The sequence below is a fragment of the Pelophylax lessonae genome, assembly GCF_965119305.1.
Source record: "Pelophylax lessonae genome assembly, chromosome: 5".
NCBI lineage: Eukaryota > Metazoa > Chordata > Amphibia > Anura > Ranidae > Pelophylax > Pelophylax lessonae.
In genome coordinates, this window is record NC_138772.1 from 450,333,415 (window position 1) to 450,349,820 (window position 16,406).

Genomic DNA, 16,406 nt, shown 5'->3' on the forward strand with positions numbered 1-16,406 from the left:
ATGTGATTGTAAAGTCAAATTTTTCTTTTTCTATTGAAATAACAAGCATGTTTAACTTACCTGCTCTGTGCAGTGGTTTTGCACAGGGCAGCCTGGATCCTCCTCTTCCAGGGTTCCTGGTCGGAGCTCCTGGCCCCTTCCTTTCTGCTGAGTGCCCCCACACAGCTTGCTACGGGGGCACCCGAGCCAAGCTGCAGCTCTGTGTCCATTCAGATATGGAGCCGTGGTTCGGAACGCGCCCTCTCTCCTGGTTGGCAGAGTTTGGTTGATTGACAGCAGTGGAAGCCAAAAGCAGCGCGGTTTTGTTACAGCCAATCAGGAGGGAGAGTCCTGGACAGCTGAGGCAATCGTTAACATCGCTGGCTAGAGATGGGCTTAATTATTAGGGGGCGGCTGCTGCACACAGAAGTTTTTTTTTTTATCCTAATGCATAGAATGCATTAAGATAAAAAAAAAATTCTGCCTTTACAACCCCTTAAAAGTATAACACTTGCAGGTGTTACCTCTTCAAAAGGTCATGGTACTTCTAGAACTGCCTTACCTTTCTTGCTCCCTTAAGGGAGGCGCACATACAAACATTAGCTTGGGCCGGCTGCTGATTCCAGGAGCTAAAGCCTCTCCCCTTGGAAGACACAGTTATATCAATTCTGTTGCCTGTGCAAGACTCCTTTTGTTATAAGCTGTGTGTACAAGTCGACTTCTGCAGATCAGACCCCTGCTGTGGCCAATCACCTTGTGACTTGCTAGTTACACAGCGTCTTTCACTTTCACAGTAAGTGAAAGTGTAGATCAAGTCAAAAACTGTTTTTTTAGTATTGGATAGAGAGAGGAAGGATTACTACCACAGTGGGATTTTTTTACTGATATACCAAGGCTCCATTAGAGAGACTTTCACATTCTGATCTGCTTATCCAGATAGGAAGCAAGCTAAAAAATTTGCAACAGAGACAATGCGTGAACTAAAAAAATCTTACAGTGGTTCTAACCAACTTTACTACAGTAAAGCATTTTTATTCCTGTTGCTGTTGGAGAGTTACCCTAAATTCCTGTCTAACAGGACTAAGCTTTCTCTAGCAAAGCCTGGCAACAGTAAAAACTGGGGAATCTTGTAAGGTGCTAGATGAGGCCCAGATTTTGTCCACTTTTGACCTCGTATCGGTTTACTATAGAGCTACAGGGGTTAACTCAAGAGGATGTTCGGAATGTGAACAGAACAATAGGAATAGACTATTGCTGCAAATGGAAGCCTGGTGCATTATGGGGCAAGTTAGCCAGTCTCCCTAATTGACCAGAAAATAAAGAACAAGTGCTTCGCTTTTGGATATTGTGGAAAAGGGGTTTAACCCACAATATCCAAAAGGGAAGCACTTGTTCTTTAGTTTCTGGTCAATTAGGGAGACTGGCTAACTTGCCCCATAATGCACCAGGCTTCCATTTGCAGCAATAGTCTATTCCTATTGTTATGTTCACATTCCGAACATCCTCTTGAGTTAACCCCTGTAGCTCTGTAGTAAACCAATACGAGGTGCAAAGTGGACAAAATCAGGGTCCCATCGAGCACCTTACAAGATTCCCCACGTCAGTTTCATAATACCCGTTTAAACCAGGGATCGACAAGTCCCAGGCGCTAGGTCACTATGGCGGCAAGAAATTGTGTCCTGGCGCCTGGGTTACAGCCCAAATGCTTCTACGCACCCTGTGCGCGCCCCCTGGTATGTATCCCAGGCTCTGCTTGCCCATCTGTGGGAGCCCGGGACTGGCATAGCGGGTGCTGACCCAGAAACAACGTGTATGATGTCACTTCTGGGTTCCCGTTGACAGTTTAAGAATGTAATGCAGTGCAATGTGCATTGCATTACATTCAGTGGAGCAAAGGGGAGACATGCAGGGTCTTTTTAGATCCTGCATGTCTCAAAGAGAACCTTTCACCAAAAAGTATAAAAAAAAAAAATGTATTTTCTAATTGTAAAACATAACATAAAATCCCCCCCCCCCCAAATAAAAATTTGAGGCTCTTCACCCCCATATATACCCACGTACAAACAAAGACACGCCTCGGGGCACCTTCATCTGAAAACGTTGATTGTGATACACGTTACATATCACCGCTCACGCGGGAATGAGAGCAGTAAATCTAGCACCAAACTTCCTTGGTAACACGAAACTGATGACCTATATGGGGCTTTTAAAGCATTGCCTATGGAAAATATAGGGTACTGAAGTGTGTTGTAATCTCACGAGCGCACGCACATTTAAGGTTTGACATGTTGGGTATATTTACTTTTTACCAAAAAAAAAAAAAAAAAAAACTTTTTTGCATTTTTATGCCCACTATAAATTAACTTTAAAGTGATTTTTGCTGAAATGTTATGTTTCCTAGACCTTTCAGTAATATGCTGTGACATGAAAAAATTGGAACTACCACTATTGTATTCTCCAGGGTGTCTGCTTTCAGAAAATATATGTTTTGGGTTTTATGTAATCCTCAGGCCTAAAATTATTTTTTTCAACGTGTGCAAAAAACCACAAATATGGCTCTGGCAGCAAAAGGGTTATATGTTCCACCCCTTAGCTTTGTTGGTGTTCCACCCCTCAGCTTTGTTGGTTAAAAAACAAAAAACTGGCTCCTAACTTTTTTAGCTGGCTTCTAAATTCAAAGCAAATTTGTCAAGCCCTGGTTTAAATGCCAAAATTATTTCTTAAAAGTGAAATGAAGCACAGAGAATTCGATGTATTCTTTTCATTACAAGATGCCTGAATCTGGAAGGATCATGGACTCTCTAGACAGCGCCTTGCCCCATATCATTCCAAAGTCATAATAAACTAAATGTTTGCCAGATTTGACCTTCCTAGTATAGTGATTTCTGAGTTCAATTTTACTCCAGGAGATCCATTAAGTAATGAACTGAAAATCATTTAATAAAAAATTAATGTTAAAGCTATATTTACAACTACAAGTAATTGTTCCCAGCCCTAGGCTAAACATAATTTGATTAGGAAATAGATGCTTTCAGTCCTTACTGAACATGGCAACATGCCAGAGTTTCTTGAAAGGAGAATGGATGGTAACATGTTTATAGCTGACCAATGTGTAAATAAAAGCGGAGAGTCTAGAGGACATTTGTGTAGACTAACCAGCTTTAGGGTCCTTTCACACGGGGTGGACACCACTGACATCAGTTTTTGCGTCCGTTACGTTTTTTTAAATGGAAGAAAAATAGGGTTCTCTTCCGTTCAAAAAAAAAGAACTGATCGGAAAGGACGCAAATCGGATGTCAGCGGATGGTCATCCGCTGACATCCGCAATCCCATTGACATGCATTATGTCCGCATTTCATCCGCAAAAAAATGGGATAAAATATGGACATACGGAGCGCCCGTGTGAAAGGACCGTTACACAAAAAATTACCAAAAATAAATAAATCTGAAACCTTGGGGAGGGCCTATGGTTTACCACAAAAGAAAAAAATTGATGTACTTTATATTCTTATACGGATTTGCGGGTGCGGTGTGAGTTATACCTGATTAATCCAGATGGCCATACTTGGCCCAAACTGTAAAGCTGGCCATACACTAGTAGAATTTTTTCCATTTTTAAACAATGTTTGTCTGCTTTTATTTATTTTATTTTATTTCAGGTACTTGTATAGCGCTGTCAATTTACGCAGCGCTTTACATATACATTGTATATTCAGTCCCTGCCCTCAAGGAGCTTACAATCTAAGGTCCCTTACTCACTCACATACATACACAGTAGGGCATATTTTATTTTATTTTTTTTATATACAGGATCCAATTAACCTACCAGCATGTCTTTGGAGTGTGGGAGGAAACCGGAGCAACCGGAGGAAACCCACGCAGGCACAGGGAGAACATGCAAACTCCAGGCAGGTAGTGTCGTGGTTGGGATTCGAACCAGCGACCCTCTTGCTGCTAGGTGAAAGTGCTAACCACTACACCACTATGCCGCCAATCAATATTTGGGTTGAATCACTGTTTCAAAATACAAAGTGACCACTGCCCCCACCTATAACTGGTCTTTTCAGCAAGGAGCACTGGAAGGGCGGTGTATGTCAAACAAATACAAAGAGGGGTGGGCTCCTTCCAGGCTTACCTACCCATTGCCTATGCACTAAAAGGTATGTGCTCCCATCGCGGAGACTCTCAGAAGTTAGAGTTAGGAACTATAGAAAACAGGGTGCCTTGACGGGGCCTGTAACCTACGCATATATTTGCAAACGGTGCAGACTAAACCCCTGTTCTTAACGCATATTGTTAGACAGATCATTTTGGTTAGGCTCCATGTACACGGGACGCTGGAAATGGTCGTTTAGGAGCAGTTGGGCGTTTTTTTCAGAAGCCCCTGAACGCAGCTCCATGTTATCTTATCTGTCCATGTACACAGGGTCGTTTACAGTCATTTGCAGGCAGTTGCGTTCAGGGACTTTTTTTAGAACGCAATTATTTGCGTTCGAACGTGTGTTTCCCGGCGTTTCAAACGCACAAACGCGTCCGAACGCGATGACCCGCGTTTAGCGTTCGCGCTTATCCATTTTAAAGGGGAATAATTTTTTTGACCTCTAGGAAGGGTTCTAAGCGCAAACGCCCGCTAAACGCGGGTGCAAACGCGACCTAACGGACGTTTCAAACGTCCTAAAAATTCCAGCATTCAAAGGGACTTTTAACAACGTCCCGTGTACATGGAGCCTTAGTCGCTGGCTGGTTGGTAAGTTTGAGCTTGGATTTGTTTGAATCAGTTGCTTTTGACCATAATGATAGGAAAAGTTAAAAGAGCAGGATGCAAAAAGAATAGTAGAACACATTTCTAAGTGTTTGCAGTTTCTGTTTGGAAAATTACATTACATTTCAAAATTCAGCCTTGGTTCACATATATGCAGTGTGGGAAACGCAGCAAATGTTGTGCGCCTGCCGCCCTGCATTGAAATCGTACGACTTTTATGTGATCTGCTGTGGGTGTCAATGTTAAACGACATCCCAAAACACCTCGCAAAACGCAGAGCGACTGCCTGAATTGGATCACACCCATGTGAGCCGATTGCACTGTGGAAAAAAAAAAAAAGGAGGGTCCTGTACGATTTTGGTGCGGATGCGGTTCAATTTGAGGCACACAAAATGATTGGCTCAAATCACACCGCACACACAGAATGCAGTACGATTCCTGTGCGAATCACATGATGTGCTGCATCGCAACAGTGTGGAACTAGGTTGAAAGGTAAAAGCGAACAAAAGGTACTTTCAAACATTTGTCAAGTCACTGAATGCACTGAGAATTTTTGTATTAAATCTATTTAGTTTATGGACAGCTTTACATACTGACCAATTTTGAGTATTACTTACATGCAGCCACTGTGCCAATTTCAGGATCAAGCAGGGGAAAAAAAAATAAAAATAGAAAAAAAGGACTGTATACACGTTAATGTGATCCTCAAATCATCGTGTCATCTATATTGGCTGTCCAATAGCAGAACTATTATAGGGTGATTTTCAGAATCAGTGATGGACCATACATGGCTAATTCCCAGCACATTACAGCTAACCTACAGAAAACGAATCACCCAGTATACAGAATGCTTGAGGGCAACCTAAACCAGAAATGCTTAATAAAAGCATTGCCCTTATCCACTGTCCTCAAGTGGTAATTTGCTATGAAGCTGAAGACTGAAAAAAAAAAAAAAAGGGAACATTTTCACTGGGTAGATGCATGTGTTTGGTAATATGCATTTACATATTAATGAATTAACAGGCCAATTCAGCAAGCCTTTCACAAAGCTTCATGACAGATCTGCAGCCTGAATGACAATAATTTGTACAAACTCTTTGTCTGAGACCTTCACAGGATGGCACTTAGTGCCAAGGATATCTTGGTCTGCATCTTTAAATGCTCAGATTTAGGATCATTTAGAAAAAGAATAACAGCCACACCAATTTACCAAGTGATGCAGCAATATTCACAAAAAATCAATATGAAAACTGAATGCACCCAGTGGGTAGGATGCATCAGCTTTATCCAATACAGGACCACAGTGAATGAAAATCTGATACAATGCAGAAATCACTTTTACAGCTTCATTCCAATCTGCTATATGGAGCTATTAGAGGGCCTTTTTTTTTTGCATATTTAAAGCTTTTGCAGAAAGCTGCAACATAATCGCTATTTAAATACCAAATGTTCATTGTGGGTACGTACCTTTAAGGTCGACTGCAAAATCGCACTTGCCTGCTTTGAACAAAGATAGCTAAGCAGAAGGGCTTGGTTATCTCCGGGAATGTTCTTTTCTTGTACATAATTCGTTAGCAAATTTTATAGTATGGCTACTCTTGACTGTATTTTCTATTTGTGTACCATCTGGAATGGAGTTTAATCTACTATCCTGGCATCTGCCTAATCCAGGGAGCTCTAAATATGGCTGTGATTTCTATTTTCAGAATCCATGCAAAGACACGGAAGGGCAAGGTTCTTATGCATTTAAAGTACAGCAATCTAGAGGCCACAAAGGCCCCATTAAAAGCACACCCTTACCCCTCTTGACAGGACGCCGTCTCCTATTGTTTCTTGGCATTATGGAATCTTGCTGAACAACCTTTTGAACCAGCCTTTAAAATATCGTATGCATTAGGTTACATGTACAATTCTTTGTTGTAGCTATAACTTTGTATAGCACAACAGGAAATAGGAGCGCTATATAATTAATATGTATGCCAGCAGTTGGTAAAGAATAAAGAAAAGGACAGTCAAATGAACACAGGAAGAGAATATGGCCCGGGAAATAAGTTTCAGACATGAAAACATAACTCCTAAAAATGTGCAAGTATGGGAGGGGAAACGGCTTTACTTTTCTCATTAAAGTGATTAAAAAGGGTATATATTTTTTTAAAATAATAAACATGCAATACCTTATCTACTTAATCCCGAACCACGCTGCCTGTATCAATAGACACAGACAGCATGACTTGGCACCCCCCTCCTTGTTACAGGATTTGATGCTGTACTACACTGGTGACAGTATGTAAAATATACATCTTCATTTTCTAAAAAAAAATCCCAAAAAAATTACAACTTAAAAAAAATCCGCCATGCCTCTTACTAAATACCTTGGATGGTCTACTTTCCAAAAATGGTTCATTTGGGGGATATTTCTACTGTCCTGGCATTTTAGGGCCTCAAGAAATGAGATAGGCCCTCAGTACTTCAGGATTAATCAATTTTCAGATATATACTATAGTTTGTGGACTCTAACTTGCACACAGACTAATATACACCGATTTGAGTTATTTTCAAAATTGGGCAAAGGTAAGTATAGGGGGGGGGGCTTTAGCTGCGCACAGAAGGTTTTTTTAAATTATTGTGTGCCTAACCAGTGTTTTTGCGTACTTTGTGAGGTGCTTTTACTACAGGATGTGATGGATTTTCTTTCCCTCCTCCATCACATCCCTGCTGTCAGAACGGAGCTCTGCCTTGTTTACCCATGCACAGCTCCATCCAGCCTTTCCTCCCATCGATCAGTGGGTGCTGGCAGGCATCCGTTGGCTGGCATCCTGCTGATTGGCGCACGCGCACACCCCCTAGGCGGAAGTGCAGAGTCACACACACACAGAGAGTATCTCACAAAAGTGAGTACGCCCCTCACAGTTTTGTAAATATTTTAATATATATTTTCATGTGACAGCACTGAAGAAATTACACTTTGCTACAATGTAAAGTAGTGAGTGTACAGCTTGTATAGTGGAACCTGTCCTGTTAAACCGCTGCATGGTCTTAGCCACCGTGCTGCAGCTCAGTTTCAGGGTTTTGGCAATCTTCTTATAGCCTAGGCCAGAGATGGCAAACCTTGGCACCCCAGATGTTTTGGAACTTCATTTCCCATGATGCTCATGCACGTGTGGTGTAGCTAAGCATCATGGGAAATGTAGTTCCAAAACATCTGGGGTGCCAAGGTTCTCCATCACTGGCCTAGGCTATCTTTATGTAGAGGAACAATTCTTTTTTTCAGATCCTCAGAGAGTTCTTTGCCATGAGGTGCCATGTTGAACCTCCAGTGAGCAGTATGAGAGAGTGAGAGCGATGACACCAGATTTAACACACCTGCTCCCCATTCACACCTTAGACCTTGTACCACTAATAAGTCACATGACACCAGGGAGGGAAAATGGCTAATTGGGCCCAATTTGAATATTTTCACTTAGGGGTGTATTCACTTTTGTTGCCAGTGGTTTAGACATTAATGGCTGTGTGTTGAGTTATTTTGAGGGAACAGCAAATTTACACTGTTATACAAGCTGTACACTCACTACTTTACATTGTATCAAAGTGTCATTTCTTCAGTGTTGTCACTTGAAAAGATATAATAAAATATTTAAAGAAAATGTGACGGGCGTACCCACTTTTGTGAGAATATATTAGTGATTCTGCACAGAATGCCAGCTCTGTTGCAGTAAATTAGCTATAGGGCGGTCGTTAAGCGGTTCCACAAAAAAAAAAAAAAAGTTATTAGGCGATTTCCATTAAAACCTAATTCTCAAGCTCCTTTTCCAGAGTAGGTTGTATTGGACACAATATTTACCAAGAATGCACTTTAATGGTTTCATAACAATGTCTCACCCAGGCACAACAGACATAATCAGTAATCCTTTACACTGTAGATACTCTACGAATGTTTTGCTAAAAGTTCAACTTGAACTGATTTCATTTTACTCACTGCGTAATAGAATTCTGAACGCTCTTTTCATTTAATGTCATTCCGGGTGGTGGCTCATTTTGTAAAGCCAACAATTCCTTCTGGAGCCGTTTCTAAAAAAAAAAAAAAAAGAATTAACATCTAATATTGTGTTTTTGGTTTATAGTGCATTAGCTTTTCACCAAAAAAATATAAAATTTGAATATATTACTAGATTATGAAAGTTTATGACTATATTCAGGCAATTTCAAACATTTTTATCCAGCTTTCTATCACAGAAATGAACTACGGCAACTTAACACAAATACGTTCTACCAAGGTAAACCAAACTGTTAGTGGTGCATGCCTTGGATTCGTTTGCACTTAGAAGCCGGGTGAAAGCTCACAAGAGGGGACTTAAGTGAGGAAAGACAAGTCAGGCTGAACAAATCACAATACTCATAAAATCCGTACATGTGGGCGGTACAAACAATATCAAAGCAGACAGCAAAGCAAACACAGAGCACTTTATACTCCTAATGGCATAGCATTAATAGCTGGCATTCATTCAATGAATTGCATGATGGCGTGTACAAGGCAAGGGTATTATCCTGATGTGAAAGAATCAGACTCTTTTTGCTGCATTATGTCCCGTGGTAATCATACAATACTTTTTAATACACACAGTCAGTAACTTAGCTAAATCATTATTGATGTAATGTCTTGCAATAATGACCCCTTTGTAGCATCTGGTAATACACAGCAATATGTATAAATTAATAATATCATCTGAGGACACAGTATGCAAACATTTCATCAGGTCATCTGAAATGGGGCCTCTCTTCTTCACAGCTGGGAGAATGAATTGCCTATCTGGGGATTTCATTCATCGGCTTTACCTTGCTTTGCAAGTTACAGGATAATGAAAGAAGAGTGCATGCAATATAGTGCAGACACATCACATCCAAATCACAGCCTAGGAAACCAAGGACTGATGGCTTAAAATAGAAATAACCTGACATTAGCTAAGAAACGACAGACAGATTACACAGTATAGACAATGAATACATGTATAACAGCCACAGAGCTATGTAAATTGCAACACAGCCACAATCCAATCATCAACAAGACCAGCCATTATGTACTTCACACAATGCAAGCTTCAGAATACAATTTTGAACTATAAAATATCACTAACGGGCCTATGAACGTCCGTGTGCATTACTATCAGAGGGAAAAAGGAGGTCATTCCAGAAGGCCTCAAAACCAAGCAGGACCCTCTTCTTGCTTACCCTTTGTCTACCCTTGAAATGGACATGTCATGCAACTTGGGGTCTCAAAGTCGGATTCAACGTGGCAGCAGCGTGACCCAAGCCTTAATGGTTAGGGTAAAGGCTGTAGTACTTACATTACACCCAGCAAAACAAAAACCCACAGACATCTTTATGGGCTCCAGCAGATAAAATAACAAAATAAAAGAAAAGCTCAATAAACGAATGGAAAAACAAAACAAGCTTTTGCAGCAATATTCACTTTCAATCCAGAGATTTTCCTCGCAGTAATTTTTTTTTTTTTTTTTTGCCACTAGATATCTTCCATCTGATGACCAGAATCATTCAAACCACTTCCCCAGAGCCCAGGTTACACTGGAACTACACCAGCCTGTGACTGAACAGTGAAAGAAGAGGCGTCCCAGATACAAGCCCAGCTCTCTTACCTCCTCTGAACATGCACTTATTGGGGACTGCAAGAGGCTGATACCGTGTTTCCCCCGAAAATAAGACCGGGTCTTATATTAATTTTGGCTACAAAAAACACACTAGGGCTTAGTTTCAGGGGATGTCTTATTTATTTATGGTATGTAAAAAGACAATCTTAAGGCTACATTCACACCTGAGCGTAGCGTTTTTCGCGCGTTTTTTACCGCGATTTTACCGCGATTTTTGCGGCGTTTTTTACCGCGATTTTACCGCGATTTTTACCGCGATTTTTGTGCAGGCGTTTTTAGATTGAATAGAGATCAATGGAAAACGCCTGTAATCTGCCCAAAAAGAAGCTCATGTACTTTTTTGAGCGTTGGGCGTTTTGTATACAGCGTCAAAACGCTCAGATGTGAACAGGGGCCATTGAAATGAATAGGATTTGTCTTGTTGGGCGTTTTGAGAGCTGATCCTAGAGCAGAAAAACGCCCCAAAAACGCCCCAAAACGCCTAGATGTGAACGGAGCCTTAAAGGGATTGTAACCTTAAAATAAATAAATATTCTGATCCTTTAAAGCATGGTAGACAGCACAGTGTTTGCGTTGTGTCATGTAGCCCTCTTTATGTTCTAAAAATCCTGGAATAAAAATAATAAAATATGTTAAAAAAAAGTTCTCTCCCCCTCTCTCCCTGTCAGCTCAGGAGTCAGCATTATGACATTCTGTAATCCCAAAAATAAAGTCTTTGTAAAAATATGTAATCGATTTCGTAAAAAGATTATGTAGTGTGCAGTGTGTCTCCTTTTGTAACTTTATTGTGGAAAATACCTTATTTACAGCACTGCTGGGCGCTCACGTGACCCTCCGGAGCTCTACTTTCCCTCTCCGAATACTGCAGAAGGAGTGGCTGAGATCAAGGATTTTACTAGGGCTTATTTTTGGGGTAGGGCTTATATTGCAGCCATCCCTGAAAATCATGCTAGGTCTTATTTTCAGGGTAGGGCTTATTTTCAGGGAAACAGGGTACCAAGGCACATTTATGTACTTACACAGTTTACATAAAAAAAAAAGACTGAGTTTGGGGTGGAGGAACTTGACTGGCCTGCACAGAGTCCTGACCTCAACCCGATAGAACACCTTTGGGATGAATTTGAGTGGAGACTGTGACCCAGGCCTTCTCATCCAACATCAGTGCCCGACCCCACAAATGTGCCTCTGGAAGAATGGTCCAACTTTCCCATAGACTCTCCTAAACCTTGTGGACAGCCTTCCCATAGACTCTCCTAAACCTTGTGGACAGCCTTCCCAGAAGAGATGAAGCCGTTATAGCTGCAAAGATTGGGCCAACTCAATATTGAACCCTATGGACTGAGACTGGGATGCCAGTAAAGTGTAACTAAAGACCACATTTTTTATAGCTTTTGGTAGAGTGGAAATTGATTAGAATACCTGACAGTTTTTATTGCTGTTTGTGCCTCCGTTAGGGAGATTCACCCTCTCTATTTGTCCTATTTGTTATCATTGAAAGTGAAAAGTAAAAGAAAATCCCAAATTTTGTCCCCAGAAAAGTAATAGATGGGAAATCTTCCAATGGGGACACTAGTTCTGGTAACCTGGGGGTCCCCAAGGACATCGGTCCTGGGACAAATCCTGTTTAATTTATAAACGACCTAGAGGAGGGGATATCTAGTACAACCTCGGTATTTGCAGACAATACTAAGTTAAGTAGGCCAATATCTTCTATGCAGGATGTGGAAACCTTACAAGCAGACCTGAACAAAATAACGGGGTGGGCAACTACATGGCAGGTGAGGTTTAATGTTGAAAAATGTAAATGGGTGTCAGAAACACGAACGCAAGTTACTCGCTAGGGGGGGAACCTCTGGGTGAAACGAAGATAGAAAAAGGATCTGGGGGTCCTAGTCGACAACAGGCTTGGCAGGGGCTTGCAATGCCATGCCGCTGCAAGCAAAGCCAACAGAATACTGGTATGTTTAAAAAAGGGGATTCACTCCAGAAATAAAGAGATTATTCTCCCACTCTACAAGACTCTGGTCCGGCCACATCTGGAGTATGCTGTCCAGTTCTGGGCACCGGTCCTCAGGAAGGATGTGCTGGAACTGGAGAAAGTCCAGAGAAGGGCAACGAAAATAATTAGGGGAATGGAGGACATCAGCTATGAGGAAAGACTACAAGCACTGAACTTATTCTCTCTGGAGAAAAGACGCTTGAGGGGGGATATGATATCAATGTACAAATACTGTACTGGTGACCTTAGCATAAGGAACAAACTTTTCAGAGAAAGAGGATTCAATAAGATACGTGGCCACTCCCTAAAACTAGAAGAAAAGCAGTTTAACCTTAAAATACATAAGGGGTTCTTCACTGTCAGAGCGGTAAGGATGTGGAATTCTCTTCCACAAGCAGTCGTATCAGCAGGGAGCATCGATAGTTCCAAAAAACTATTATATGGGCACCTTAAAGACCACAACATACAGGGGTATACAATGTACGGTTAACCGTGCGCACACACAGGGTTGAACTGGATGGACTGATGTCTTTTTTCAACCTCACTATGCAATTCCCTTCATTTGCAGGGATTTCCTCTCCCTTCCTGTTTGGCTATGGGACAGGAAGTGAAGGGAAATCTCCACAAAAGGGACACAACTGGGGAAAAAAAAAAAAAAAATCTGGCAGGGGTTATAACCCTCCTTATAGGTAAAAAAAAATAAAAAGTTTTGCCTATAGTCCTGATTTAAAGTTTACTCTGGGCTGAAGGAATGCACACAGATCCCAAGCACTAAAGCTACTTCTGTAAAGGCCCGTACACACGTGCAAATTGTCGGCCGAAAAGCTTCGGCCGACGACCGATCGGCCGATTTTCGGCTTGTTAGTATGATGCCTCCGACAGCCGACAGCACACTTACGGCCGAAAAGAATCTGTCGTGCAAGCATTAAAATTTTTGTATGCCGACACCAGAGCGGCCGATTGTTCACCAGTCAATACAGAATTCGGCCGACAGACTGCAGATTTGCAAGACTAGGCATGCTCAGAAAAGAAAAAACACAGGGAAAGTTAACGATCACATGACATCACTTCTGCAGTCGGCTGTAGTCGGCGGACAAAATTCTTGTGCAGTCTTTTGCACTTTTCAACAGACACGACAGCCCGGGGACAAAAGACGGCCGATCGTTCGGCCGACAATCTGCACGTGTGTACGGGGCATTACAATGCCTGAGAAGAAGCAACTTCTTTCCTTTGGGTACATATAATCTCAGGACCCAGACCTGATAGACGCACCTCAGGTGACGAGCTGCATTAACTCAATATTAGGAGGATCCAAGCTTGAAGGATTTCCAATAGTCCTTTTGGAGCAAAGGTGTTGTCTGACCTTCCTATCATAAGAAGGTCATGGCTCTTTAGTAAGCCTTTCTGGATACTTTTGGGTGGTGTATTTTACATTTTCCCTTCAAGCCACTGTTATCACCAATCTTCTACTAAAGTGGATAACCGTTATTTCACATTTTCTGTTGGGTTGGTCTTCACTTGTTTGTCAGAATTGGGATTCTCATTCATTCTGTAATAGATTTTTTATCCCATTTTTTTATTTTTATTTTAGGGTCAGCGCAGCATGTTTTTATTATTAATAATTAAAGTACAAGCACAATAGTGCTATCTCTACAAATGTGTTTGCGACGTGTTAGGAGCAAATTGTCTCAATTTCAAAAATGTGCGTGATTAGGTTGTACAGGGAATGCATGGATCAAGAGTACAAATACACTGAAGAAATGCATACAGTATAATACTTTTACATGTTTTACAAAGCCTGTGTGCACACTTATCCTAAAGCCAGCCATAGACAGAGCGCTCGTCTTTCCAAAAAATCACTTGATTCCCTCAAACTATCCGACGGGAGAACAGCTTGATTTAAATTAAGGTAACTTAATTTAAGTTACCATATGTATGCAACTTTCCGGCTGAATCCTAGGCTTAGGCCTCGTACACACTGGCCATTTAATGTGATTGTAAAGGCTAGGGATCAACTGATTATTGGTGGGGCCAATATTCACTTTTTTTTTTAAGTATTGGTATCGGCCACAAACTTGCAGATATTGCTTCAAGGGGTTGTTCTGGAGTGACGCCTTCAGCCAGAGGCGTCACCCTGGTACCGTTGTTAATAACCAACGGTCGGCTTTCTTGTAATGACAACCAATGCAGCTGAGCAGCCCCTCGATTGTCATTACAAGGAGCTGCCACCTTGCCCGGGTCTCCCGTTCCACCAAGAGACCTGAGCGACAAGCCGGCGCGTCCGCTGGCTGGCTGAAGACCCTGCTCTGATCAGGTTCCCGTTGTAAAAACCTGGAAGGGATGTCATGACATCACTTCCGGGTACTGAAGCCTTACAGGCACCAGATAAAAAAAAAAAAAATTACAGCATTCAAAACAGCCAAACTTGGCGTTTTGAATGCTTTTAAGTGCAGAGGAGGGGTTTGGGGTTTAAAAGACCCCAGATCCCTCCATAAAGAGTACCTGTCTCTGCCTATTACTATCACAAGAGATGTTTACATTCCTTGGGACAGCAATAAAAGTGATAAAATAAAAAAAAATATTTAAAAAAGGACAGTGTAAAAAAAAAAAAAACACAACAACTTTAAGACCCCGTTCACACTACTCCGACTTGGGACAGGACTTGTGTGCCCTCAAGTCACCCCAAGTCTCTTGTCATCACAAATTCTATGTAAATGAATGAGAGCTGTCTTAATATGAATTACTGAAGTCGCTCCGACTTCAGAAAAGGTTCCTGTACTACTTCAAGGCGACCTCTATCCGACTTGTGCACATAGACTTCAATGGGAGTCACCTCTAAGTTGGATCCTTATCTATTTTCAAGCGACTTGTTATCAGACTTTGCAGGAAGAAGAAAAAGATTAGCCAGGCATTCCCCACAGACAAAGTTGCCTATCATTTAAGTCTCTTCAAAGTACAGTAAAACCTTGGATTGCGAGCATAATTCGTTCTGGAAACATGCTTGTAATCCAAAGCACTCTTATATCAAAGCGAATTTCCCCATAAGAAATAATGGAAACTCAGATGATTCGTTCCACAAGTCCTTCAGTTTATAGTCTATATACAAAGATTATAGCAATGTGATAGGTTGTGTAACCATAAAATGTCCATCCACAATATGTAGCCTTCCCAAGGGGATTAGAAGCAAAATCTAGCAGAGCTACAGAATATAAGAGAGATGAGAGGCGCATCTAAGTGTAGCAATATGGTTACATTTAATAAAGGTTCAACATTTAGCAACTCACATGGTTGATGATTAAAATAGGCACATCTAAGTATGCAGGCATCCGGGGTAAAGCTGTCCACATAGACCATCTTCTGAACCACCGGCTCTCACCACTGTCAGTCTGCAATCGTGACCGGGAAGAATAGCCTGCAGTAGAGTGATCTGAAAGTGAGGCTTTGAAACACTCGTGGAGTGCAGCGGGGAAGGGATGATGAAGATGGCAGTGAGGAGGATGGTCTATGTGGACAGCTTTACCCCAGATGCCTGCATACTTAGATGTGCCTGTTTTAATCATCAACCATGTGAGTTGCTAAATATTGAACCTTCATTAAATGTAACCATATTGCTACACTTTAGAGCCTCCTCTCTTTTTTTTTTACATGACGCTACTTGTATATCAAGACATCACTTGTACATCAAGTCAAAATTTATTTAAAAAATGTGCTTGTCTTGCAAAGCGCTCTCAAACCAAGTTACTCTCAAAGCAAGGTTTTACTGTAGTGCACAAGTCTCTTCCCAAGTCTCTTCCCAAGTCTCTTCCCAAGTCTCTTCCCAAGTCTCTTCCCAAGTCTCTTCCCAAGTCTCTTCCCAAGTCTCTTCCCAAGTCTCTTCCCAAGTCTCTTCCCAAGTCTCTTCCCAAGTCTCTTCCCAAGTCACGCTAAAGTCACGCTAAAGTCACGCTAAAGTCACGCTAAAGTCACGCTAAAGTCACGCTAAAGTCACGCTAAAGTCACGCTA

General features: G+C 41.5%; 1 protein-coding gene across 1 annotated transcript in view; it reads right to left on the reverse strand.

Moving 5' to 3' along the window:
- The window catches only part of UBE2W (ubiquitin conjugating enzyme E2 W), an 86,726-nt gene that overhangs the window by 42,085 nt on the left and 28,235 nt on the right, over nt 1-16,406 (reverse strand). The window contains exon 2 of the mRNA XM_082259809.1: nt 8,718-8,809. Coding sequence (XP_082115935.1) covers nt 8,718-8,809 — 92 coding nt within the window. The remainder of the gene's footprint in view (nt 1-8,717; nt 8,810-16,406) is intronic.